Genomic DNA, 27,277 nt, shown 5'->3' with positions numbered 1-27,277 from the left:
CGCACCGGTTCAACAGAAACCGAAAGTGAAAATAACACTGGTCGGCTCGAGGACCACCACACCTTCGACGCCAGCCAAACCCGTCGGCTCCGACCGCACCAAAAGGGACTTCGGGGCCGAACTCGCTGCAGCCGATGTCGGCGCCGACCCAAAGAGAAAGGCCATCGGTACCGCCAAAGCGCCTCGGCCCCCGGCACCGAAACAATCGGCACCGACCACCAAGGTTAAAATGGCCGCTGCATCGCAATCCACCTCGAAAGCAGCAACTACGGTCCAATCATCGACGCCGTCGACAGCTACTACCTCTCCTTGACTCGATGACCCTGTGGCTCCAAAGAAGTCCACACCTACCTCTACGGAACCACTCGGCGCCAAAGAACCGTCGGCGTTCCAGGTGCGACAAGTTCAAGCGTCCTTGCAACGCATCAGAGAAAAGGCAGCCCTCCAGCCCACGTCGGGCTCCGAGCCGAAAAAGGCTCAAAAGGCACCTTCGGCACCAACCAAAATCACCTTTGGTTTGCCGCCATCCACGGCGCCGAAACTATTCGAGATCAGAACACGTGTCACCCAGACAAGGCCCCCATCTACTGAACACTCTCCTACTGGGACATCACCGTCCCACTTCATCGACGCCGACACCGGCAGGCTCATGCTCCGAAAGCGGAAGATCACTTCCGAGCAGGCTTTGGACTCTTACAGGATCCCGCTAAAGCAAAAACTGCCGGCGGAATCGGAACCCGTTCTTTATGAACGCCTCCACACCTCTTACCCAGATCCACAGTCCTTCTCTCCGTCGCACTCCGACACGGATGCGGTAGAGGACTACATGGGTGACGACACCACCTACCCCATGGATATGGACCCTGAAGGCCAGCAGGACCCTGATCAAGTTTGGGATGACCCTGTAGACCCAGGTGCCGCTCTGGATACACAGGACACGCAGCTTTATGGCGCAAAAACGTCTCCCACAGAGGACACTGCTGCATTCAACGCCCTCATTGAACGTGCCGCAGCCAATCATGGAGTGCAACTCCACTCAGACACAATCGAGGACGATTTCTTGGTGGACACTTTCGCATCCTCAGAGAGGACTGTAAAGACTCTGCCCATGTTGAAAGGTGTCCTCAAGCCAGCAAAGGACATTTTCAAAGAAACCACCAGGGCACGGGTAATAAACCCCAGGATCGAGAAAAAATACAAGCCTGCACCTGGGGACCCTACGTACATTCGAGGCCAGTTACTTCTGGACTCCATCGTAGTTGCTAATGCTCGCAAACGGGCACACTCGCAGACAACTGGTGATGCTCCTCCCCCGGACAAAGAGTCCAAGGTTCTAGAGACCTCCGGCAAAAGGATTGCAGCCCAGGCGGCAAACATATGGCGCATTGCCAATACACAGGCTCGCTACGATCGCTCACACTATGACACGTTAGAGACCCTACTCCAACACCTACCAGACGAGTACAAAGAGGCAGCGGAGCTCCTCATCAGGGAGGGACAACTTCTCACAAACGCATCCATTAAGTGTGCACTGGATGCCGCCGACACAGCTGCGAGAGCCATAAACACCAGCGTCATGCTACGACGACACGCCTGGTTACGAATCTCCAGATTCAAACCTGAGGTTCAAAATAACATCCTCAATCAGCCTGTCAACCCCGACTACTTATTCGGACCAGAGGTTGACACCACCCTAGAAAAGATAAAAAAGACACAGACACTGCGAAATCAATGGGGGCTCTGCAAACGCAGACATTTCGTAGTGGCTCCTTTCGTCGCTCCGGAAATAGAGGAGCGGGTAGAGGACAAGGGTCACAGCAAACCTACAATAAAGGGGGCACACAAAGTACCTATGATAAGAACACACGAGGTGGATATCGTGGCTCCAGCACAAAGGGCAGAGAACGCGGTTACGGCAATACCAGGTCCTCCCCCAAAAAACAAACAGTGACGCCCTCTCCCTTCCCCCCGACCATACAACACCTGTCGGGGGAAGACTCCAGCGGTTCCTGTCCACGTGGAATACCATCACCACGTACAGGTGGGTCAAAGATGTTATCCAACACGGTTACTGCCTCGAACTAACTTCCACTCCACCCACAATACCGCCAAAGCACCGTCCTATGTCCTCAGAGCACTTAGCATTATTACAGCAGGAAGTGCTAAGTATGCTGCAAAAAGGCGCAATAGAGGTCGTGCCCGTCCACCAGCAGGGGACAGGGGTGTACTCTCTGTACTTCTTAATACCAAAAAAGGACGGGTCACTCAGACCTATACTAGACCTGAGACCCCTCAACCACTACATTCTCTCAGAGCATTTTCACATGCTCACCCTACAGCAGGTTCTCCCGCTGCTCAGACAGGCAGACTTCCTAGCCACGCTAGACCTCAAAGATGCGTATTTCCACATACCCATACACCCGTCACACAGAAAATATCTCAGGTTCACTATTCAGGGGCAGCACTACCAATTCAAAGTCCTTCCCTTCGGCGTGACAACAGCACCCAGAGTTTTCACAAAGTGCCTAGCTACTGTGGCTGCACATCTACGGAAGCAACACATTCACGTCTACCCTTACCTGGACGACTGGCTTGTTCAGGCAAAATCAGCCCAGCAATGTGCCAGCCACATGTCCCGCCCCATTCACCTTCTTCACAGTCTGGGATTCTCACTAAATTACCCAAAATCACATCTCCAACCCGCACACGTCCAACAGTACCTAGGTGCGACCATAGACACACTGGCAGCCACAGCTCAGCCAAATTTAGTAAGGATCAACGGCATGCAAATGCTGATCTCAAAGTTCAAACCCCAACACTCCCTTCCTGCGCGAGTGTTCATGCAGTTGATAGGCATGATGGCCTCCTGCATTTTCATAGTCCCGCACGCGAGACTACATATGCGCCCGCTTCAGGAGTGCTTGGCACGTCAATGGAATCAGGCTCACGGGCAATTAAAAGACCTAGTGTTGGTGAGCGGTCGGGCATACAACTCTCTGCATTGGTGGAATCCACAAAACCTTTGCAAGGGCCGACCGTTCCACGAGCCTGTTCCACAAATAATACTGACAGCGGACGCGTCTCTCCAGGGATGGGGAGCTCATGTACTCAATTACACAGTGCAGGGACTATGGACAATACAACAAAAGAAGATGCACATCAACGTTCTGGAACTGATGGCAATCTTCCTAGCCATGAAGGCATTCAAAGTACACTTGTGCAACAAAGTCGTGTTGATCCGGACGGACAACATGACTGCCATGAACTACATACAGAAGCAGGGAGGAACGCACTCTCCACAGTTGTCTCATCTGGCTCAGAGCATGTGGAAGTGGGCCATTCAGAGGAACATATTCCTCATGGCGGAACACCTCACAGGCAAGGACAACCAGATGGCGGATCTGCTCAGCAGACACAGCCACCAGATGCACGAGTGGGAGCTACACCCGTCAGTACTCCAACCGTACTTCCAACAGTGGGGTCATCCAGAGATAGACCTATTCGCCACAAGCGAAAACGCAAAATGCCAAAACTTTGCCGCCAGGTTCCCACATCCACAGTCGCAGGGCAATGCGATATGGATGAACTGGTCCGGCAGATTTGCGTACGCTTTTCCCCCAGCGCCGTTGATACCGCTGGTGGCACGCAAACTGCGACAACACTCACTGACACTCATCCTGGTCGCTCCAACATGGGCACGCCAGACATGGTACACCACCTTTCTGGAACTTTCCGTGGTGCAGCATCAAAGGCTACGGATCAAACCCGCGCATTTGACGCAGAACCATGGAAAAATTCAGCACCCAGATCCGCAACAGCTGAACCTGGCGATCTGGCTCCTGAAGTCATAGAGTTTGGCTACCTAAACCTGCCACCTGACTGTATGGAGATCATTAAGGAAGCTAGGAGACCCACTACCAGAGCTTGCTATGCAGCCAAATGGAAGAGGTTTGTCATTTATTGCAATAACAATGACATTAACCCGCTAGATGCATCCATTCAAAACATAATCTGTTACCTCTTACACCTATACCGATGCAATCTAGCATATACCTCAATACGTATCCATTTAACCGCAATAGCAGCCTATCTCCAAAACAGGCAGCACCTCTCTTTATTCAGAGTGCCTGCCATCAAAGCCTTCTTGGAGGGACTTAAACGAGTAATTCCCCCAAGACACCCACCAGCACCAGTGTGGAACCTCAACTTGGTCCTCACCCGACTGATGGGTCCACCCTTCGAACCTCTCCACTCATGTGAGATTCAATTCCTCACCTGGAAAGTGGCCTTTCTAGTAGCAATCACTTCGTTGAGAAGAGTTAGTGAACTCCAGGCACTAACCATTCAAGAGCCATTCATACAGGTTCACGCAAACAGGGTCGTACTACGTACCAACCCCAAATTCATGCCTAAAGTAATATCGCAGTTCCACATGAATCAAACGATTGAACTGCCCGTTTTATTTCAGAATCCACAAAATGTCGCTGAAAGAATGCTCCATTCACTAGACGTCAAAAGAGCCCTAATTTACTATATAGACAGAACCAAAAGCTTTAGGAAGACAAAACAACTTTTCGTTGCCTTTTCCCCACAACACAAAGGCAACGCCATCTCCAAAGCAGGTATAGCCAGATGGATCGTTAAATGTATTCAAATTTGCTATCAAAAGGCTAAACGCACATTAACGATCCCCCCACGAGCCCACTCAACACGTAAGTTAGGGGCCTCCATGGCTTTCCTGGGAAACATTCCTTTACATGATATATGTAGAGCAGCCACATGGTCCACTATACACACATTTACCAAACACTATTGTGTAGATGTACACTCAAAACAGCAGGCAGCTGTAGGACAGGCTGTTCTCAAAACTCTTTTTCAGACCGCTGCAGCTGGCACTGGTAGCCGCCGCTAATGGGAGGTACTGCTATGTATTCTATGCACAGATATGAATTCAGCAGCCCACATGCCTCGAACTGAATATGCTACTTACCAGTATGCATCTGTTCTTGGCATGTAGGGCTGCTGACATTCATATCGCCCACCCTCCTCCCCGGCGCCTGTAGCAGCTGCAGCTCTCAGAATTACTGTATAGCATGGTCATCACTTTCTGTATCTACTCCATCACTGCCACAATGGCGAAAAACAATCTGAGGATGGAGAGGATGCCCATGCGCACTGTGGTCCAGGGGAGGAGTCACCTAATTCAGGATACTTCGAAGACTCTTCCAGGACAACAACGTGCAAACATCCGGACCCAACACTAGGCGGCGATCTATGCACAGATATGAATGTCAGCAGCCCTACATGCCAAGAACAGATGCATACTGGTAAGTAGCATATTCAATACTTAGGAATAGTGCTAGACGGCAAATGGTCACTCATGTCTCACATATCCACCATAAAGAACAACAGCTCTAGCCTAATGTTTGCCCTGTCATCTATCGCACCAAAGCTTACAAGGCCCTAGCTTTGACCCCCCAGTCCCGGTGATGAAAATAAAAATCACAACAATTGTAACATACAGGAGCGAAGTCACCCATGGCAAGGAAGCAGGGACCATAGAAAAACTGGTCACCAAGATATACAAATCCACTCTGTGTCTCCCTAAAAGAGCATCACTGGTGCAAGTGAGACTTGAGTTCAACATCACAAGACATCACTGGGCTATAGGCAGCTGCTTCCTAAACTTCTGCCACAGGCTCAGACAGGCACCACCTAACACCATGCATGGCCTAATCTGGTGTGAATTTGAGCATTGTGACTCAGGCTCATCTGCATACAAACAACACCTTGAGGCCAAACTGTATGAATTCTCTCTAGCTGAAGCCTAGAACAAACACCTCTCACAACCGGTCTTCAAAAACGTAGCAGCCTAAACAGCCACTCAAACTGTCAAAATTAGAAGACATGACAACCCTGTGCAAGCGCTTCATGCGTGATCAGTCATAAACTCATATTCCTAACCCAAGCAGCAGTGCTACATCACCTGCACCAACCCTATGTGGATCAAACTGGGGCTTGTGGAATTAAGAATGGGCAAGTGGAACTTCTGTGCCCACTTCCCGGGCCTGGCATCACCTAGCTACCCATGACACCAGCTGCTGCCTATGCGGGCAAGGTTAAGAAACCCTAATTCACATCCTACACATCTATCGTCAACTCATAGAGCAAAGGAGAACTCTTCTCCGAGATGATTCATCCGGCTAGGGGTGCGTACATGCCTGTAAGCAGTGATCGCTAGCCTGAATCCAGCAAATACATCACTAAACATTAAAACTGTCAAACTTCTTTGAACTGCAGCAAGTAAACTGGACTCGGCCAACTGTACTAACACTGAAGTATCTTCCTCTCAAACATCAAAAATGTCTCTCTCTGCGCCGGCCGCCACAATCATCTGTACAAAAGAGGTAGGCTGACCTTGCCACTTTTCTTGAGATGCATCACACCTTACCTCTTGGACTGCACAAGGCACACTTTGAGCAAGAGAACCAGCCTGCTGTCCGCCACAGCTCAGCCAATTATCGAACTTTAAGTACTGTGTTATGCAACATTTGCACATTGCTTTCAGCGTCATTGTCAAGCCGGTCCTCCTTGCTGCCTTGTCTGCTGCCCTAACTAATTTTAAAGAACTTTGTCTATTGCTTTTAATTATTTTAAGAATCGCGTCACCCTCCTGAGTCACTTTTTATGCCCTGTCCTGCACTAGGTCCGCGGCCCTCACTTTTGTTAATTGATAAACTTTTTATTGCACCAGATGCAGCACGACCTACAAGAACTAGGGCCATGGACACTTGTGATATCAATTCTCGATTTTATCTGCATGGAGTTGACTTTTCTTTTATCCTTTGTAAAGGTTTTTATTAACCATACAATAAAATGCAATATAGGTGACGAAGGAAGTTACTGTGCCCAGGAAATTGCAAGATATTATCATATAAACATTGGTCTGTCGTAGTGGGCATATAAAATATAGCCATGTCATCATGGTCTTTGTTTGGCCGATGAACACAACATTATTTCTATTTTCTTTTTGTTTGTTTTGTTCCATTTGTTGGGTTCTGTTATTTTTATGTGTATATGCATGAGGGGGAAGAAGAGTTGAGTCTTAAGCATCTCTTAATATGCTTATAAAATGTAGATTTGCCATGTGCCATTTACTTATTGTTTGCTGAATGTTGAGGCCAGTTAATCCAGCGGCCTCTGTCCTGGTGGTTGTGTTACATGAACTTAATAAAGACTTTAATTCACTTAATGGAGACTTTAATTTTACTCAACATGTAGTGTATTGTTTCCATTTAGTAACACTTATATTTTATTTTTTCCCGGGGGTAGATGCCCAGTCACTGTGACAAAAGCCAATACTCCTCACTGTCTCCTGCATTGTTAATTTGTTCCTTCCATTGTAATCTTTAGCTAGTTGCTTTCAATCCAGTCTGCATGTATTTCTGAAATCTGGATGTGGCGGTGAACACATTTGGATGTAATTGAGAGATGTGAGAAAGTGCCCTCTCTCTGCATGGTATGCCCCCACTTTTTGCTGAATTGCTGATGTTCTTTGACTGAGTGTGCCCTGGGCTCTTGTTAATTAGGTACCCAGGGCCTATGTTCCTTCCCTAAAATTGCTTTGAAGCCTAAACCCAATTGGCATCTCTGGCCACATGTCAGCCCCTGGTAAATTGTACCCCAGGTACCCAGGGCACTGTGACCCGGGAAAGCCTCTTGGGGCTGCAGCACTTATTGTGCCACCCTTTGCGGGCTGCGTGTCTTGGTGCAGAACAAAGTAAAGAATCGACATGGCACACATCCCTGTGTGCCATGCCCACAAAACCACTGCCCCGGCATAGATCAGTCAGCCCTCTAGCAGGGTGCACTATGCCAGTGGTGAGGGTACAGGTGCATGAGCCCTGTACCCCTACAGTGGCATTGTAAGTGCAGTGCTGCCATTAAGAGTATATGGTACTGGGAGTTTGTCATTACGATCTCCCCAACACCATAATGGCTCCACTGAAAACTGGGAAGTTTGGTATCAAACTTCCAGCACATTAAACCCACACTGATGCCAGTGTGGGATTTAATGTAAAATGCACAACAGAGGGCATATTAGAGATGCCCCCTGAAACGCAACCAACTTCTAGTGACCCTGCTTAGGCTGTCAGCAACAGACATGTTTCTGGACCCCTGGGTCGAGAGCCTGCTGCTCTCGGGGCCTGAAACAATGCACATCTTGAGACGAGGTGCCAAGCCTCCTCCCCCAGGATGGGCAGGGCTCACAAAGGGGAGCTTCAAAGGCATGCCGCCTTTGTGTGCCCACCTCTGCCGACTCCACCCCTCGGGTGGGGGAGGCGAGGTGAAGCACAACTCTGAGTCCCTGCCATCTTGAGGATGGAGGGACCCAACCAACCAGGGACAGGCTCCTGTCCCCCTCCACGGGAGGGTGGCACGATAGGCGGTGTACCCATCCCAGGGAAGGGACCCATTGGTCTCAGCCCTTTATCTACCTTTAACGCCCCTAAATCTAGTATTTAGGGGGTACCCTGAATCTTGCTTCCTCAGATCCAGAAACAACTAGAAGAAAAGAAGAAGGATCGAACAGCCGTGCAGCCAGCTAACAAGAGGAAGACTCCCACTGACTTGGCCCCAGCCCTACAGGCCTATCTCCCCTCGAACTTGCTCCTGCAAAATCCTGGTGTATACTGCAGCCAGCAACCTCAAGAACCCTGGAGGACCTGCCTGCCTTCACTTGCAAAGACAGCTTCTCCCGTGAACACCGGATTTGTTCAACTGCAACCTCTGACAGCAGCCGCTGACCACAAATCCAGCCCACTCTGCACCTGCCAAACCCGGCCCGAGCTCCAGTGTAAAAACACCACAAGGTGGTCACCCCGGCGATCCTGACCCAAGATCCGGCGACCCCTGACCTGCCTTAAGCCTTCAGCCGACTCCTGCAGCCTAAATCCAGAAGGCCAGGAGCTGGTTAGAAGATCCGACCCCAAAAGGAACCCCTGCATCAGACGCCCCAACGGTGCCTAACCAACCCTTAACTTCCCAACTTACCTCTTGAAGTGGTGGTCGCACCCAGAAGTCCTTCATCTCCCTGCCTGCAGTGCTTTTGCAAACCAGAGGTTCTCTATAGAAAACAGGGCGCCTGACGTCGATACAGCACTCTGCACCCAGCTGCCTCAGTGCCACTGAAGGTGCACCTTTTGTGCTACTTTGTTTCCCCATTTACCCTGACCTAAACCCTAGGAGCTTTGCTCCCACAACCCAGTGGCCTGCCTGCCAGCAGCCACCAACCGGAGGCCCCCTATCCCCCATCGGATAACACTGGGCCTCAACACTCTGCACCCGGCTGCCCTGGTGCCACTGAGAGTGCATCAAGAGTGCATCACTGACCCTGGGGGACCCCTGTGTCTAACCCCACAACCTTAACTCCCACAGTCGACAACTTACCTGTGAATCGATAACCGTTTTTTCCTCCATAGGAAAACATTGATAATTTTCTTCCAAAATGTGTGGAGTTTTGAAATCTAAAAATATTCTTTAAAAATCGCTTGAATAACCAAAACGTATTTACTTACCTGTTTGCAGTAAATGTCCCAAAGCTGAATCTAGGTATCCAGCACTGAGTTAGAAAAGTAACGTAAAAAGTAACTTACCTGTAATTTACTGAAAAAGCCTATTCATTTCAATGTACTCTATTTGCTAAGTATTGCAACCTACTGCATCCCCTGTAATCAGAAAGTACAATTCCTATTGCATTTTCAAACTGGTCTACAATCAGCAACTTATTACTGTAAAGTTTTTAAATGCTTACCCGTGCCAGCCTTGCTAGGTTCTACAAATAAAACACCAGTATATTTTTTATACAAAAACAATTGGCCTACAGTTCAGTTCTTGAGTGTGTAAATTCATTTGCTGACCGAGTGTGTAATCAATCAATCAAGACATTTGTAAAGCGCACTACTCACCCGTGAGGGTCTCGAGGCGCGGGGGGGGGGGGGGGGTGAAAGCTCGCACAGCCAGGTCTTGAGTGGCTTCCTGAAGGTTAGTAGTTCTTCAGTCTGCCATAGGATGTCGGGGAGGGTGTTCCAGGACTTGGCGGTGAGGTGGGAGAATGATCTGCTGCCAGTGGTCGTTCTCCTGATGCGGGGGACGGTGGCGAGGGCGAGGTCGGCAGAGCGGAGCTGGTGGTTCGTGGTGTAGAAGGTGAGCAAATGCTTAACACTGTCCTCTGATACTGCCTTACTGCTCGACCACTCTACCACAAATAGAGAGTAGGGTTCTATCTAACTTTAACCTCTGGGGTCACCTGGACTCTATGCACACTATACCTCATTTTGGTGTAGTATATATAGAGCCAGTTTCCTACAGAGGATACTTATAAAAATAAAAGAAGGTTCTAGGTGGCGCAACATATATGAAAAACCAGTTGACAAGAAGGATCTATTTAGCAATCCCCTTCCTTTCTCTCTCCCATTCCATGTCTTCACTCTGTTCTAAAATAAACAAAAAAGGCTGTCTATCTAGTCTGTTAAGGACCTGAACCAGTCCGCTACAGAGGCCTCTAGTCAGCAACTGATCTATTTATATCTGAAGCTGCTGGTAAGTCGAACAAGAGACAAGTGCTGCCATCACTTATATTAGACTCCATCCTTTAATCCAACAATCTTGCAGCTAACACACACTGCCCTTTTTTGGACCTAACCTCCCCAGCTCCCTCTCCCCCCACCTGTCAGCCCTTTGGGTGGTCCCTCCTCATCATTATTTATTTTGTCCCACTTTTGCCTCAAACCCTGTTAGTATTTTTTCCTTTTTGGGAACCACCAGACTTTTTAGTATTGATGCAGATTCAGGGAGCCATTTTATCTACCCCTGGAACTTCTGTCTGAGGGCCTGGAGCACAAAATGGTGGCCACCCATTGTCACCTGTGACATCACTGGAACCTACCAGCACCTTCCAGAACATTCCAGAAGCCTGTGACAGTGTGAGGCAGGTTTAGAATGTTGGGAAAGCAACTCCAGGTTGGCAGTTGGAGTTGGCAGTTGGCACCTGACTGGTGAAGAGAGAGGAGCAGAAACCTGAAGGAGGAAGGAGTGAGGCAGCAGGGGTGGAAACTTGTGCCTGGAGTGGGGTCCATAAACCCACCCTTGATACTAGTCCCTACTGACTGAGCCCAGCCTGGAGCCCTGTGTGGGAGAAAGCAAGAGAAACCATCTTAAGGACCTGGACAGCAGGAACAGGCCTTAAAAGTAAAGAACAGCAAGTTCCTGACCTGGTTACTGGTAACTTCTTGAAGTCCGACGTCGAGAAGCCTGGAGACCTGGAGCCCGAGGTGGAGAAGCGGTGCTGACTGGAAAGCAGACGTCGTACCCGGAGCCGCCAGAGGTCGAGAAAGGGCGCCGACGGAGGTCGTGGAGAGTACCAGAGGTCGAGGAGGAAGTCACCCGAGGTCGAGTGTGCGGCGTCGACGGGGGAGTGAAGTCCGCCCTCCGGAGTCGCCGGAGACCGAGGTGAAGCGTGCCGGAGGTCGGGAGTGGAGATCGCACTCCGGAGCTGCAGGAAGTCGACATCGAGCCGAGGCCGCCCGACGTCATCGAACCGGAGCCGCCCGAAGTCGACATCGAGCCAAGACTGCCCGACGTCATCGAACCGAGGCCGCCGACATCGAACCGGAACCGCCTCCCGGCGTCGTCAATAACTGTCATTGCGCCGAGGCCGCCGACATCGAACCGGAACCGCCTCACGGCGTCGACACGACTCCAGCGGCGTCTGAACTTCATAAAAAGGGCAGTAAGTGGAATAGAGGGCGCCTAAGGCCCTGTGAAGCCCTAAGAGACCATCCTAGAGGCTAGAGAGGTGCTGGAACCAGCTTGATAGTGCCAGGGGTGAGCTGAGACTAATACAGAGGGGTTGTGTAGTGTGGGAGAGCCAGATCTCTAGATTCCCCCTTGATCTACCTCAGTTTAGGCCTCAGCCTTGTCCAAGCCAGGTAGTACACCCCTCAGGTCATCCAAAACTCTACAAGCTGGGATTGGGTCAAATCATCCCATAGTACCTCAGGAATGTGAACTGATTTTCATGTGTCACTGTTGGCTTTTATTATTTATTGAGAGCACTGTATTTATTGTATTCATCCTATTTATTGCCTCACAGTATTTATTGCCTTACAGTATTTATTGTTTCACAGTATTTATTGTCGCACAGTATTTATTGTCGCACAGTATTTATTGCCTCGTAATATTTAATTGCCTTTTATGTAATGCACTTATATTTATGCCTTGATTATTTATGATCTACCTTATTTATTGAATCGTTGAAGTATTATTTATTTGACTTACCCTTCCACAGGAAAAGCCTTGTGTACTGTGATTGTATTATTATTTATTTAATCAGCAACTAAGAGAAAAGAAGATAAAGAGATATATTTTCAGTATAATTTTTAAGGTGTAGTGTCGTTTTTGGAACGGATGCACGCATGGTTATTGTGTGGGTATGACGTATGCTTAGCACGGTGCCTGACCCCTGACCACTCGAGCCAAGCTACCACAGTATATGTCTGGGAGAGCACCACCACCCTTCCGGTGTGGGAGTGTTTTTCTAACATAATTGGTGTTCAGTGGTGGGATAGAGCTGTGCCTACGTATACTCGACAATAACTGGGGGTAGTCCATAGGCCTACACCGGGAGTTTTCTCCAAGCGGACTTCCTAATTGTGAGTTTTTGTTTTTTCCAAATTTACTCTGGTGGTGGGAGGAGGTATTATAAAAGGTACCCCCCTGCATAGCTTCTGCAAATAACTGTCCTCTGACCTGAGTGGGCAAGATGGAGTTTGTACTGGAGAATTTAGAAACATACACTGTGGCCCAACTCAGGGAGTTTTGTCAGCGGGAGGGGGTGTATTGTCCCCCAGGAGCAAAGAAGGGTGCACTCCAAACCAGCTTAAGGGCTTGGGGGGAGGCACGACGGGAAAGCAAGGCTGAGGAGGAGGACAGGGATAGAGAGCCCGACAGTGAGGGAGCTGGTTTGTACCAACCTGAGGTGGGGAACCTGTTAGCGGGGCCCAGGACACTTTCTAGGAAGGGCAGCAGTGCCTCTAGCGGTGGCTTGTCTGAAGTGGAGTTAACAGACCGGAGGGAGAAAAGACAGCTCACATGGGACTTAGCAAGGCTGGAGAAAGAGAAGGAGGAACAGAGGATGGCTCATGAGCTAAGGCTGAAAGAGATAGATCTTCAGATCCTACGAGCCGGGGCACACCCTATTCCTAATGGTGGCAGCGAAGAAAGAGAGTTCACCAGGGAACCCAAACCCTATTTGCCGAAAGACATAGTGGCTAGCTATGGTGTGGGCGACGTAGGTAGGGATGCATTATTGGCCCTAGAGCAGGATGAGCAGACCCACTACCCCACCATGAAAGTGGCGCTCATACGAAAGTTTGGACTAACACCCGAGAAATACAGACAGAAGTTCCGGGGTAGCCACAAACTGGGCACACAGAATTGGGTGGACTTCCTGGATTATGCAAAGAAGGCATTAGAGGGTTGGATTCAGGGCAGTGAAGTGAGGAACTACGAGGGGTTGTTTGATTTAGTATTGAAGGAACACCTGCTCGAAAAATGTTTCCCTGAACTGCGTCAACACCTGGTGGATAGCAAGCTGACCAATCCCCGGAAGCTTGCTGAGGAGGCGGACATTTGGGCTAGTACCCGGGTGTCCACAAGGGGGACTGGAGGGGATACTCAAAAGGCCGGACAGGGCGCCCCCCAGAAGAAAGAGGGGGGGGAAAAGAAAAAGGAGTTCTTCAAAGGCCCCCAAAATAATTTCCAAGGTAAGGGAAACGGATTCACCCCTAGGGCTAATCCACCCCGAAACCCTAATCCTGGCTAGAGTCAGCAGCCAAGGGTTGTCCATTGCTTCGAGTGCGGTGGCGCTGGACACTATAAGGGAGATGCGAAGTGCCCAAAACGACCACCCCCTCCCATTGGAGGAAAGACCCCCGGAGTAGCTAGTGCAGTGCTCGGGGAGGAGATGCCTTTAATTAAGGGAAGGGAGTGGGCGGGTGTCACTTTAGTGTCCCTGGGAGAACGGGAGATGGTTCCTAAGATCCAGGTGCCCGCAAATACTATAAAGTATGGGCAGTGGGTCACCATCAACGGCCAAAGGGGGGAGGCTCTGAGAGACACAGGAGCCAGTATGACTATGGTGCGTAGCCAACTGGTGTCTCCAGAGCAGGTGATTCCCGATGTACTCCACCCAGCCGCGATGGCTGACGGCAGAACAGGCCACTATCCAGTGGCCGAGGTTCCCTTTGAATGGGAGGGGGTTGCAGGTTCACTTCGAGTTGCCGTAAGCCCTGCCGTGCCAGTCGATTGTCTACTGGGGAATGACATGGAGCACAATGCTTGGAAGGAGGTGGAATACCGGACTCATACTGAGATGCTGGGTACACCTGACTGGGCCTGTGTGAGCACAAGGTCCGCGACTACCCGGAGAGGGAGTTCGTTTCGGCTGGAGCCTGGAACAAAGGCCCAGCCAGCTGCCGATTAAGGGAAGAACCGAGGACAGGAGGAGCCTGCCTCGGCGTCCGCACCCCGTAGGACGGATAGGCCACCGGAGGTGGTGGACCAGGAGTCTGCGGTGGGGGATGTCACCAAACTGGAGGACCTCCCCATCCCGGCCGAGTGGCACGTGGAGGGAGGCCCGACCAGGGAGGAATTCTGCCAGGGCCAGGAGGAGTGCCCTACCCTTGAGGGACAGAGGCGACAGGCCGAAGCCCAGGCAGCAGGGAACGTTGTTTACTGGGAGGATGGCCTCCTCTACAGTGAACCCAAGGCACCCCTACATGGATCGTCACGAGCCTTGGTAGTCCCTCAACGTTATCGAGCCTTCCTTCTGGAGTTGGCTCACGAGATCCCATTGGCAGGACACCTAGGGCAAGACAAGACCTTCGCCCGTCTTGTCCCACACTTTTATTGGCCTCAGATGAAAGTGTCGTCCGACACCTACTGCCGGACATGTGTGTCTTGCCAAGCCAGTGGGAAAACAGGGGTGAAGCTGAAAGCTCCCCTGGAACCACTTCCTGTCGTTAGCACCCCCTTTGAAAGGGTGGGCATCGACATTGTGGGTCCATTAGATCCGCCTACTACAGCTGGTCACAGGTTTATCCTGGTTTTGGTGGATCATGCCACACGGTACCCAGAGGCTATACCTTTAAGGACCATTACAGCACCTGTTGTGGCTAGGGCCCTGATGGGAATCTTTACCCGAGTGGGTTTTCCCAAGGAAGTTGTGTCCGACAGGGGGACCAACTTCATGTCAGCATACATGCGGGCCATGTGGAAGGAGTGTGGAGTGACCTACCGGTTCACAACTCCTTACCACCCCCAGACCAATGGTCTGGTGGAGAGGTTTAACAAAACCTTGAAAGGCATGATCAGAAGTCTGCCTGAAAGCCTGCGGAGGAAATGGGACGTCCTCCTACCCTGTCTATTGTTTTCCTACAGGGAAGTGCCACAGAAGGGAGTGGGCTTCAGCCCCTTCGAGCTTTTGTATGGGCACCCTATGCGTGGACCTCTCAGCCTGGTGAGAGACGGATGGGAGAGAACTCCCAGAAAGCTTCCCCAGGATGTGGTGAGCTACATGCTGGCCTTCCGGAGCCAAATGGCTAAGTTGTGGAAGCAAGCTTCTGACAACTTGGAGGCCAGCCAAGCAGTAATGAAGGCGTGGTATGACCACAACGCTCACCCGGTGGAGTTGGAGCCTGGCCAGAAGGTGTGGGTGATCGAACCGGGAGAGCTTAGCGCCCTCCAGGATCGCTGGTCAGGACCCTTTGAGGTGTTGGAGAAGAAGGGTAAGGCTACCTACTTGGTGGATCTTAAAACCCCTCGTCAGCCCCTACGGGTGCTGCACGCCAACCGCCTCAAACCCCACCACGAGAGGCCCGAAGTCATCTTGATGATGGTGACTGACGGAGGAGAGGACGTGGAAAGCGAGCCTCTCCCCGATTTATTTGCGTCTCAAGAGAAGGATGGGTCGGTGGAGGGAGTGATTCTCTCCCCCTCCCTAACTCCTGAACAGCAAGAGGACTGCCGCCAGGTCCTGGGACAGTACTCTTCGTTGTTCTCCCTTGTTCCGGGTGGGACTCACCTGTGCGTCCTTGATGTGGACACAGGAGACAGCCCACCTGTGAAGTCCAAGATCTACCGGATGTCAGACAAGGTGAAGGCCAGCATTAACAGTGAAGTCACTAAGATACTGGAGCTAGGAGTGATCGAACCTTCCAGCAGCCCCTGGTCCAGTCCGGTGGTGTTAGTACCAAAAGCCGCACCACCGGGTGGCCAACCGGAACTGAGGTTCTGTGTGGACTATCGGGGACTGAATTCAGTAACCAAAACTGATGCTCATCCGATCCCTAGGGCGGATGAATTGATTGACCGGCTGGGAGCTGCCCAATATCTAAGTACCTTTGACCTTACTTCTGGGTACTGGCAGATCTCTTTGACTGATGGAGCAAGGGAAAGGTCAGCCTTCTCCACGCCCAATGGCCACTACCAGTTCTGTGTGATGCCCTTTGGGCTCAAGAATGCACCTGCCACGTTTCAGCGCCTGGTAAACCAGATCCTCACCGGAATGGAGAGTTTCTCTGCTGCTTATCTGGATGACATAGCCGTCTTCAGTAACAGCTGGGAGGATCACTTGCGTCACCTGCAAGCTGTTCTCCAGGCCCTGAGACAAGCTGGGTTAACGATCAAGGCCAGCAAGTGCCAGATCGGGCAGGGGTCGGTAGTGTACCTTGGACACTTGGTGGGTAGGGGAGCGGTGCAACCCCTCCAGGCGAAGATCGAGGCCATCATGGCCTGGGAACACCCCAAGACACAGACTTGAGGTCCGAGCTTTTCTGGGCCTCACGGGATACTACCGCCGCTTCGTGAAGGGGTACGGAACCATTGTAGCCCCCCTCACGGAGCTCACGTCCAAGAAACAACCTCGACGGGTAGTCTGGACGGAGGCTTGTCAGCAGGCCTTCGTCAAGCTGAAGCAAGCCATGTGCGAGGCCCCGGTCCTAAGGGCCCCAGACTTTTCCAAGAAGTTCATTGTCCAGACAGATGCATCAGAACATGGCATTGGGGCAGTATTATCGCAACTCAATGAAGAGGGTCTGGATCAACCCGTGGTCTTCCTATCCCGGAGACTACTTCCCAGGGAACAGAAGTGGAGTGCAATAGAGCGAGAAGCCTTTGCAGTGGTATGGGCTCTGAAGAAGTTGCGGCCATACCTGTTTGGCTCGCACTTCCTAGTTCAGACCGACCACAGACCCCTTCGTTGGCTGATGCAGATGAAGGGGGAGAATCCCAAGTTGTTGAGGTGGTCTATCTCCCTACAGGGAATGGACTTTCAGGTGGAACATCGGCCTGGAGTGGACCACGCCAATGCAGACGGTCTCTCAAGGTATTTCCGCCTTAGTGATGAGAACTCCCAAGGGGTTGGGTAGCTCTCCCCACTTTCAGCTGGGGGGGACGCGTGTTAGACCTGTCAGCCCTTTGGGTGGTCCCTCCTCATCATTATTTATTTTGTCCCACTTTTGCTTCAAACCCTGTTAGTATTTTTTCCTTTTTGGGAACCACCAGACTTTTTAGTATTGATGCAGATTCAGGGAGCCATTTTATCTACCCCTGGAACTTCTGTCTGAGGGCCTGGAGCACAAAATGGTGGCCACCCATTGTCACCTGTGACATCACTGGAACCTACCAGCACCTTCCAGAACATTCCAGAACCCTGTGACAGTGTGAGGCAGGTTTAGAATGTTGGGAAAGCATCTCCAGGTTGGCAGTTGGAGTTGGCAGTTGGCACCTGACTGGTGAAGAGAGAGGAGCAGAAACCTGAAGGAGGAAGGAGTGAGGCAGCAGGGGTGGAAACTTGTGCCTGGAGTGGGGTCCATAAACCCACCCTTGATACTAGTCCCTACTGACTGAGCCCAGCCTGGAGCCCTGTGTGGGAGAAAGCAAGAGAAACCATCTTAAGGACCTGGACAGCAGGAACAGGCCTTAAAAGTAAAGAACAGCAAGTTCCTGACCTGGTTACTGGTAACTTCTTGAAGTCCGACGTCGAGAAGCCTGGAGACCTGGAGCCCGAGGTGGAGAAGCGGCGCTGACTGGAAAGCAGACGTCGTACCCGGAGCCGCCAGAGGTCGAGAGAGGGCGCCAACGGAGGTCGTGGAGAGTACCAGAGGTCGAGGAGGAAGTCACCCGAGGTCGAGTGTGCGGCGTCGACGGGGGAGTGAAGTCCGCCCTCCGGAGTCGCCGGAGACCGAGGTGAAGCGTGCCGGAGGTCGGGAGTGGAGATCGCACTCCGGAGTCGCCGGAACCTGAAGAGAATCGTGCCGGAGGTCGGGAGTGGAGATCGCACTCCGGAGCCGCCGGAAGTCGACATCGAGCCGAGGCCGCCCGACGTCATCGAACCGGAGCCGCCCGAAGTCGACATCGAGCCAAGACTGCCCGACGTCATCGAACCGAGGCTGCCGACATCGAACCGGAACCGCCTCCCGGCGTCGTCAAGAACTGTCATTGCGCCGAGGCCGCCGACATCGAACCGGAACCGCCTCACGGCGTCGACACGACTCCAGCGGCGTCGGAACTTCATAAAAAGGGCAGTAAGTGGAATAGAGGGCGCCTAAGGCCCTGTGAAGCCCTAAGAGACCATCCTAGAGGCTAGAGAGGTGCTGGAACCAGCTTGATAGTGCCAGGGGTGAGCTGAGACTAATACAGAGGGGTTGTGTAGTGTGGGAGAGCCAGATCTCTAGATTCCCCCTTGATCTACCTCAGTTTAGGCCTCAGCCTTGTCCAAGCCAGGTAGTACACCCCTCAGGTTATCCAAAACTCTACAAGCTGGGATTGGGTCAAATCATCCCATAGTACCTCAGGAATGTGAACTGATTTTCATGTGTCACTGTTGGCTTTTATTATTTATTGAGAGCACTGTATTTATTGTATTCATCCTATTTATTGCCTCACAGTATTTATTGCCTTACAGTATTTATTGTTTCACAGTATTTATTGTCGCACAGTATTTATTGTCTCGCAGTATTTATTGCCTCGTAATATTTAATTGCCTTTTATGTAATGCACTTATATTTATGCCTTGATTATTTATGATCTACCTTATTTATTGAATCGTTGAAGTATTATTTATTTGACTTACCCTTCCACAGGAAAAGCCTTGTGTACTGTGATTGTATTATTATTTATTTAATCAGCAACTAAGAGAAAAGAAGATAAAGAGATATATTTTCAGTATAATTTTTAAGGTGTAGTGTCGTTTTTGGAATGGATGCACGCATGGTTATTGTGTGGGTATGACGTATGCTTAGCACGGTGCCTGACCCCTGACCACTCGAGCCAAGCTACCACAGTATATGTCTGGGAGAGCACCACCACCCTTCCGGTGTGGGAGTGTTTTTCTAACAAGACTCCATCCTTTAATCCAACAATCTTGCAGCTAACACACACTGCCCTTTTTTGGACCTAACCTCCCCAGCTCCCTCTCCCCCCACCCCCCGAAAAAAGTTTTCTAAGAAGTTGCTGGATTCAAGAAAATCACTAAGCTGAAGAAACTCCTTATATTCTAAAACCTCGAAGGCAGAAGGTAGGATGATTTCGATGGTGGTGTATCTTGACATCTTAGGACTTCCATGGAAACTCGTAGAATGCATACTGTTGGAGGGCAGTTTCTTGCTGTAAGACTTGGCATCTTTCCCCTGAGTTTTTGCTTTCTGACCTCCCGGTTCTGACTCTGTTTTTGCTGGCTTAGCGTTTCTGCGCACTTTTCGCACTGCTGATCAGTGGTAAAGTGCAGGTGCTCCTGTAGTAAAATGTGTATGGATTGGCGTTTCCATGATTGGCCTGCTTGACTCGAGTGTCAGTCCCTAGTAGAGTGCACTGCGTGTGCCAGGGCCTACGACTCAAGCGCCGTCGGTGGGCTGCAGCACTGGATTGTGCCACCCACCTGAACGGCCCGTAAAAAGGTAACTCGGGCCTGCCATCGCAGAGCCCGTGTGCGGTCCGGGACCGCCATGTCAACCTGGTCAGTGCACACACTGCCAGTTCCTAACCTTCCCTTTTCTTACATGTCAGGCACCCCTCAGGTAGGCCAAGGTACCCCTGTGGGAAGGGTGCAGAGCATGTGAAAGGTGGGACATGCCCAGGTGTGTGTGGCATGTCCCGATAGTGAATTAAAGCCAATTTCGTTTTTCACTATTGCAAGGCTACCGGTTCCCCATAGGAGAGAATGGGAGGTTTGTTTATTGCATCTTATAAACATAACTGGCCCAGGGAATTAGGTAAGAAAATGACTTTCTGCAACCTAACTTGTGAGGCTCTCCAAGGTCTTGAGGTAGAGCTTGCCCCCTGTTTACGAAGTCTCAGGAACAGCAAAGACGTCAAGCTCTTCTGCTGCAGCACTGGAGACTGTGTGCAACAGAGGAAAAGCAACTCGACGACATCTATGACGCCGCTGCCGAATCAGTGTCCTGAAAGCACCACAGAGGGCACCGCACCGCAACCTTGGTCTCACCGACGACACCCGTTGACGCCGTCACCGAGCCGCTGCTTGCACCGCGACCTGTGGGCACTGCACTCCGCACTGCCTTGCTTCATGCCGAAGCTTTGGCACCGCCGAGAGCACCGCCGCACTGTGACCTTGGTCTCACCGCCGCCGCCACCGAGCCGCTGCCTTCACCGCCGGGCTTTGCGGGGACGCTGTGGCCTCCCTGACGCCGCCGCTCCACGCCGAGGCACCACTCGTAAGTCACACGAAGCACCATCCTCATCCCGCACTGCAGCCTTGGCCTACCGACGCCAGCACCATCGAGTCCCGCTCATCAGCCGACGACAGCGCTTCAGCAACAACGTCGCCGCTGCTTGCACCGTGACCTACTAGCATCGTGACGAGCACCGCCTTCATCTCGCACTGCGACCCTGGTCTCACCGACTACGCCTTCTGACGCCGCCACCGAGCCGCCGCTCGCACCGCGACCTGGGTGCACAACACGCCGCACCGCTGGACTTCGCCCCGCAGCACCCGACACCTGCCGACGCCAGCGCTCCTGACTCCATCAGAGAGGAGCTCGACCTGCACCGCGAGTGACTTCAAGGGCACCTTCGCCCTGCACTTCTCACAGGTACTGTTTGCGGGTCTTCCTGACACCGTAGCTGGCCCGCGACCAGCCAGACCTGTTGGATTTGTTGTTCACGACATCGAGGAACTTTGTGTGAAACGTATTTTGATAACTGCAGATTTTAAATATAGTATTGTGGATTTTTGTCGTATTCGGTCTTGTCTTATTGTATATAAAAATATTGGCTATTTTTCTAAATTGGTGTGGTGTCTTTTCGTAGTGCTTACACTGTATTACTGTTGGTTATGTGCAAACGCTTTACTCGCTGCCTCTAGGTTGTGCCTAGCTGCTCGTGCCAAGCTACCAAGGGGGTGAGCAGGGGTTATTTTAGGACTGTAGCTCCCTTATCCTGACTAGAGTGGTGGTTTCTGCCTGGCTTTAGTGCAAGCCTCAGCCAACCAGAAATCCCATTTCTAACACTTGCACACACCATGTGAACCTCCATCTCATCTCAGTCACTCTAAAGTAAACTAAGACTCATTTTCCCTACGGAAGGAATGACAACTTGACTCTCAGTTTAATTATTTTACACCATGTCATGTTCCTAATGCTTTGGTTTTTACCCCAGAAGGCTTCCTCCCAGAGCAAAGATTTATTTTTTTAAATAATGGTTGACTCAAGCTTATTTAACTGGTTGTAAGAACGTGATTGTAAGAAGTAAATGGCTTATGTATGCATTTGCAAATCAAAACCTGTGATATTGGTATTTTCTGCAAGTTGTTTTCTTTAACAAAAAGAAAGAATTTAGTTGAGACACATCACTTGCTCCTTTTTTATTATAAAATCTTTATCCTAAATAAGCATCCCTATTTAGGATTTGCTTACCCACATCACGCTTAGCTTGCAGTTATGATTTTTAAGCATCTACATGAAGTATATTTGATAGGTTTTTTCATCCAAATCTGGATATCAATAAACTTGTGAGCTTGCCCTTTTTGTTCCAGTTGCTTAAGAGGATCAGTGTGCCACCTCATCACCCCTCCTCTGCAGCAAATATTGCTTCCAGTTACTGCCTTTTCTGCGCTGAGCAGGCTGCACATTCATTGTGCTTCTTCAATGCAAGATCCCAACCAGAGAGTGGCTCATTAAGATCTCCTTGTCTCTGATACTTCAGACAAGATTCCAACCTTAAAGGTGGACACTTGTCTTGACTTTTAGGGTGGTAAGTCGTACATCACCGCCCCTTTGTTTGCATTTTTGGAACCTTTATGAAATAACCACCACAGATTTCCACCATGGGATACCTGATTCATGCTTGTTTGGACTCAAGCCATCCACCATTAATACATTTTTTGGTGTTGAAGATTTTACCAAGTCTTGGTTTTGGCTGTCCGCTGCTGTTTTTAGTCCTGAGAAAGACCCGCCGTGACGTACTCTCATTCGCGCATACTTCAATGTCGAAACGTCGACTGACATTTCAATTCATGTCCATCAATTCTACCAGCCCCAAGGGAGATATAGATCATGAAGGGGTTGCTGAAAATATGTGAAAAACTTGAAGGGACAGATCTTGATTGATTTACATTTTTGTATATACATTTATATGTCTTATACACATTACGTATAACATCATATTGTCACTTATATCACTTTGCTCATCCCAATCACTTTATCTATATGTTACTTATGTGTTGATATTTATAAGATGTTGCAGCCATTTATGAATTAGTAAATAATACGGTTGAATTAAGAATTATCTTTTTGTGTTCCATTCAAAGTCTATAAAAGAATATATTAGACTTTGTACTTACAGACTAATGTTCTACGTGTACCAAGTAATTGTTCTTCCCAACGGAACCATTGTAGACTTTTTCATTAATACCCAGGTTCTGAGGGACACAGGGTTACCCCATTGACTCTAATGGTCCAGTTCCTGCTCAGCATGACTTATTGACTGTGTATTGTATCAGTTGTTATACAACAGCACTGTAGAGTGCTTCCAACTGCAGTTTATGGTAAAATGAGGAAGCATGAATGATTGCTGCATAAAAATGTTCTCTCCGTACCTGTCTAAGCACTAATCTGTACAGAGCCAGTAACATTTATTGCTTTTTAAAAAAATTGTTTCAGTGAAAAGTATTTTAGAGTTTCATTTTTGCAATGTCCTTCCCCTACAGATCAATGGAATTGCACTAGATAATAAATCACTAACTGAGTGTGAAGCTTTGTTAAGAAACTGTCGGGATTCCCTCAGTCTGTCCCTCATGAAGGTAAGTAAAAATGAAAAAAAGAAAGCCAAGGCCCTCCTGAGGTGTCTTTGAAATGACTGTGGTGAGGGTTCCAGCCTGCATTTTTTGTGACATACCTTGATAAATGAATTCTGTAGTTTCTCGCTAGCAAAATTGCTTAGAGAGTTAAGCACACACGTGAGACATCAGTATGTAACCTGAATAATAATAATAATAATAATCTGGCTTTTGTAAAGCGCGCATCTACCTACCAACGGAGGTGTCCCGGCGCTGTACTTATACCGCAGAGGAACCCATCCTGGCTTTCCCTGTGAAGTGTCCACTCCTGGGCACCCCCAAGGTGCAGCCAGGCATCCCCTGCGCTGTTGGGGCCGTTGTGGAGATTAAGCAAGCTATTGCCCAGAGTTGCAGAGTGGGACCCAAGATTAGAATAGGCACTGAGGCGAGAAATATCAGGTCCGAGGAAATTAAGCCCAAGACCTGCCGGAGCAGGAATTGAACCCTGGTCTCGGGCCGGACCTCTGCATCAGCCGCTCTAACCATTGAGCCACACTTCCCCACTATGAGTGTCACAAGTACAAGCACCTTCAAGGCCAAACCGTCGATTCAACTCTCCAAAAGGGGTACATTGGGTGTCATTAAAATGGGTTGTAGAAACACCTGTTTGCTGCACAACTGCAGCATTACACTTAAACTATCAGCTGTGATTTATGTTACACATAACAAATGTCTATAAATATAGGAATTAAACTTGTTCCACAGCCTCATACAACACAATGCTTATTTGAGGGTGATGTTGTCTGTTCGAAAGTGGGATAGGCAATTTAGTGGGAGAATGGACAGTTACTTTAAAGCTAGGGGATACTTTATTAACCTGTGGGAAAACGGAACAAGAGCTTCTGTATAGAGGATGCTGGGGAAGCTGAGGAGACAGATTAGTTTAATTCCATCAGAGACTATAAATCCCTGCTGTTTTCCTTGAATGTGACAAGTTTGAAGAAGGGTAGTTATAGAGCTTGGTTATGGAGGTTGAAACATAGATTTATTAAAAGATAGTTGAAGACGTGGAAATGTGTAGTAAGAAGAATCAATGTTTGTACTTCAGCAACAAGATTTCCTTAGTCAATATACATTGGCAATAGAAAAAGATAAAGAGAGCATTTGTTTACTATATTTCATTTTCTTTTCACTATGCAAATTTTATTTTCCTCTTCTCTTTTTGGGATCTTAATCATTCTCCTCTTCCTCTTTCTGAAGATGAAAATGTGTTTTAAAAATTATTTCTTTTGTTATGAGAATGCTCATTTTGGATGAACTGACAAATCTAGAATGTGAGGTAAAGAGAAGTGACAAATCATAAACCTTTTACATAACGTTAAATGGTGGAATAATGTCAATCAAAGAGACAAAGAGTCTCATTATCTCGTCAGGGTTTTTAGTAGAGAGACTCTACCAAAGGAGTTAGCTTCTTAATATTGTTAGCATGCTTTTGAAAAAGACATAGTGTTCCTTAAACTGGCTAAGCATTCTTACCCTCTTTTTCTCTCCTTATCGCTGTCTTATGTAGGTGTTTCCGCAGTGTTCCTCATGGAGTGGTCAAAACCTATTTGAAAATTTCAAGGATAGGGAAAAAATCTCAAACTGCAGAGTCCATTCATGTGATGTTCATGCGCAAAATAAAATCAACTTGAAGCATAACAGCTCGACCCAGACTGATCTCTTCCGAACAGATATCTCTGATTTCAAGAAAGTGGAGAGTGATCATACTAATGATATATATTTCAACACCAAGGGTTTCTCTAGTTTGGCTGTGGACCCACACGGAACCTCATTGCATAGTTACCATAGCAATTCAGAACACAGCCTCAGCTCTTTTGGTACAGATATTTATGAAGAGCACGGGTATACTGTGGTTGAGATGGACACCAGAAGGCTGCCATATGACAACACAGAGTGCATTGTTGTGGAAACCTCGTTGGGCAAGGTACACGGATCGAAGCACAATGGAGGTACATGGCCAAAAGTAATGGTGAATGCTTCTACAGTGGAAACTGAAAAATTCTCAGTTTACAAAAAGCCTATACAAAGAAAATCTATATTTGATCCGGACACATTCAAACGACCACATAATCTTAAAATGGACCATTTATCACCCAGTCAGATGCTGAGCCACTCCCCACAAACTTCTAAAGTAGACAGGGCATCTACTCCCCCAACCCCTCCTAAAAGAAGTGACTCAATTAAGTTCAAGCATAAGCAGCAGGTTAGTTCTGCTTCTGATTCTACTGTGACCAGTGGCTCTCCCCCTACCAGCCCAACTGCAGCACAACCCCCCTTCTCTTTGGTAGTTGAACAGGATTCAGCCCACAGAGGTCGCTGCAGAAGCACAGGACACTATTACCAGGAGGAAGACCATGGTTTTCAAATGATAGAGGAACCAGAAGTGAAGAGGCCTCGCCCCATTTCGGCTCCCTCAAGGCATAAAGTCATTCCTACTAGCATCAGCGGCAAATCTGTGCAGGTAACTTTTCTAGAAGTGTGTTCTTCATAAGGTTTTATTTTATGCAGTATCACGGAGTACTTGATCTGAAAAATCTCCCTTTTAGTCCCAGTATTCCCAGGTTGCTTGGCCCTACCAAATATTAGTTTAAAATCCCTATTTTAATTACTACCATCACGGTGTGGCATATTTATTATTGGTTTGGGTTTATTCCTTCACTTATGTTTAACATTTTGTTCCCCATAGCCACGTGTAGAAAGGAGTTTCCAATTGTGGACAGGGATTGCTATGTGCTGGCGTGTCTTTACGTTGGTCAATACTAATTATTTAATTTTAATGTTGATGATGTGTTCAGTGGGCTGTCAACCCCACCACCTTTGCTCCTATGCCCTGTTTCTATGGTCGAGTGGCGCGGACACTCCTGATTCATTTTAGTTGAGTAACTGCATTTTAGTTGCAATTGTTAATTAGAACTTATGCAGTATTTGATTTGACAATGCTCCTTTTAGTTTCTTGTATTTCTGGGTTGCACGGACCCACTACTTTGCATTTGTTATAAATCATTATGTTTAATTACCACATCACACTGTTGCCTTTTTAAAGGTCTGCTTACGTGTTTATTCCTCCACTCCTTTACCCGACAGCCAACAGTGGAAAGGAATTTTCACTTGTGTGCAGGCATTGGTCGGTGCTGACCTGTTTTATGTTGGACCACTCTATTTCTTTTTTATCTTGATGACTTGCTGTCGACCTGCCTCTTCTGCCTTATTTGCTTGTGCTCTTAGGCAGACATATGCAGCAGGTACATAAACAGTGCTCCGAAGACAAACTTGTCCTCAACCATCCACAGATCAGTCGAGCAGTGGATGCTACTCCACTAAAGGTACGTTTCTCTATTATGTGTACTTCCAGCTTACAGCAAAGAACAGCTCCTCCAAGGCAGGAACACACCAGCAATTACACCTTACAATTAAGTTAACTTTTCAGCGAAAATTGTGTGTTTGAGCTCGCCCCATATTTTGCCAAGTCCCACTGATGAGCACCCTCAAATTCTTACTGCTGCTGGGTGATTATAAACTACAGATGGATGATTTATCTGATTATGAAGCGACACAATTAGTTGAATCTTGTTAAAGTTTCAACCTGGTGTAACATATTGTCCAGTAGCCTCCTCACTAAAAATTCCATTTGCATCATCTCTTATTCAAGACTTCGAACTTGATTGCTTGCAAGCCACTAAATGTCCTTAGGCTGACCACTTAGCAGTTAGTTTTCTCTTCTCCAAAACTTGATCTTTCAAATAGTGTAAGAAAGTGGCTCTGTATATACTGCACCAAAGTAAGGATCTGAAAGAAACACGTTAGTTAGATTCCTCACCTTAGAATATCCCCAGGCGTCAGACTGGATCCGGAAGATTT

The 27,277-nt window shown here is 48.9% G+C and overlaps 1 protein-coding gene across 4 annotated transcripts in view; it reads left to right on the top strand.

The window, feature by feature from the left end:
• DLG5 (discs large MAGUK scaffold protein 5) overlaps positions 1-27,277 on the top strand; it is a 1,132,805-nt gene that overhangs the window by 363,472 nt on the left and 742,056 nt on the right. For all 4 annotated transcript variants that reach the window (XM_085608570.1, XM_085608569.1, XM_085608568.1 and 1 more), the window contains 2 exons: positions 23,288-23,380; positions 24,927-25,880. In XM_085608570.1, the coding sequence (XP_085464696.1) occupies positions 23,288-23,380; positions 24,927-25,880 (1,047 nt within the window). The remainder of the gene's footprint in view (positions 1-23,287; positions 23,381-24,926; positions 25,881-27,277) is intronic.

Source organism: Triturus cristatus, chromosome 1_2 (assembly GCF_964204655.1).
Source record: "Triturus cristatus chromosome 1_2, aTriCri1.1, whole genome shotgun sequence".
NCBI classification, from domain to species: domain Eukaryota; kingdom Metazoa; phylum Chordata; class Amphibia; order Caudata; family Salamandridae; genus Triturus; species Triturus cristatus.
This window is presented reverse-complemented; position numbering and strand designations above follow the sequence as displayed.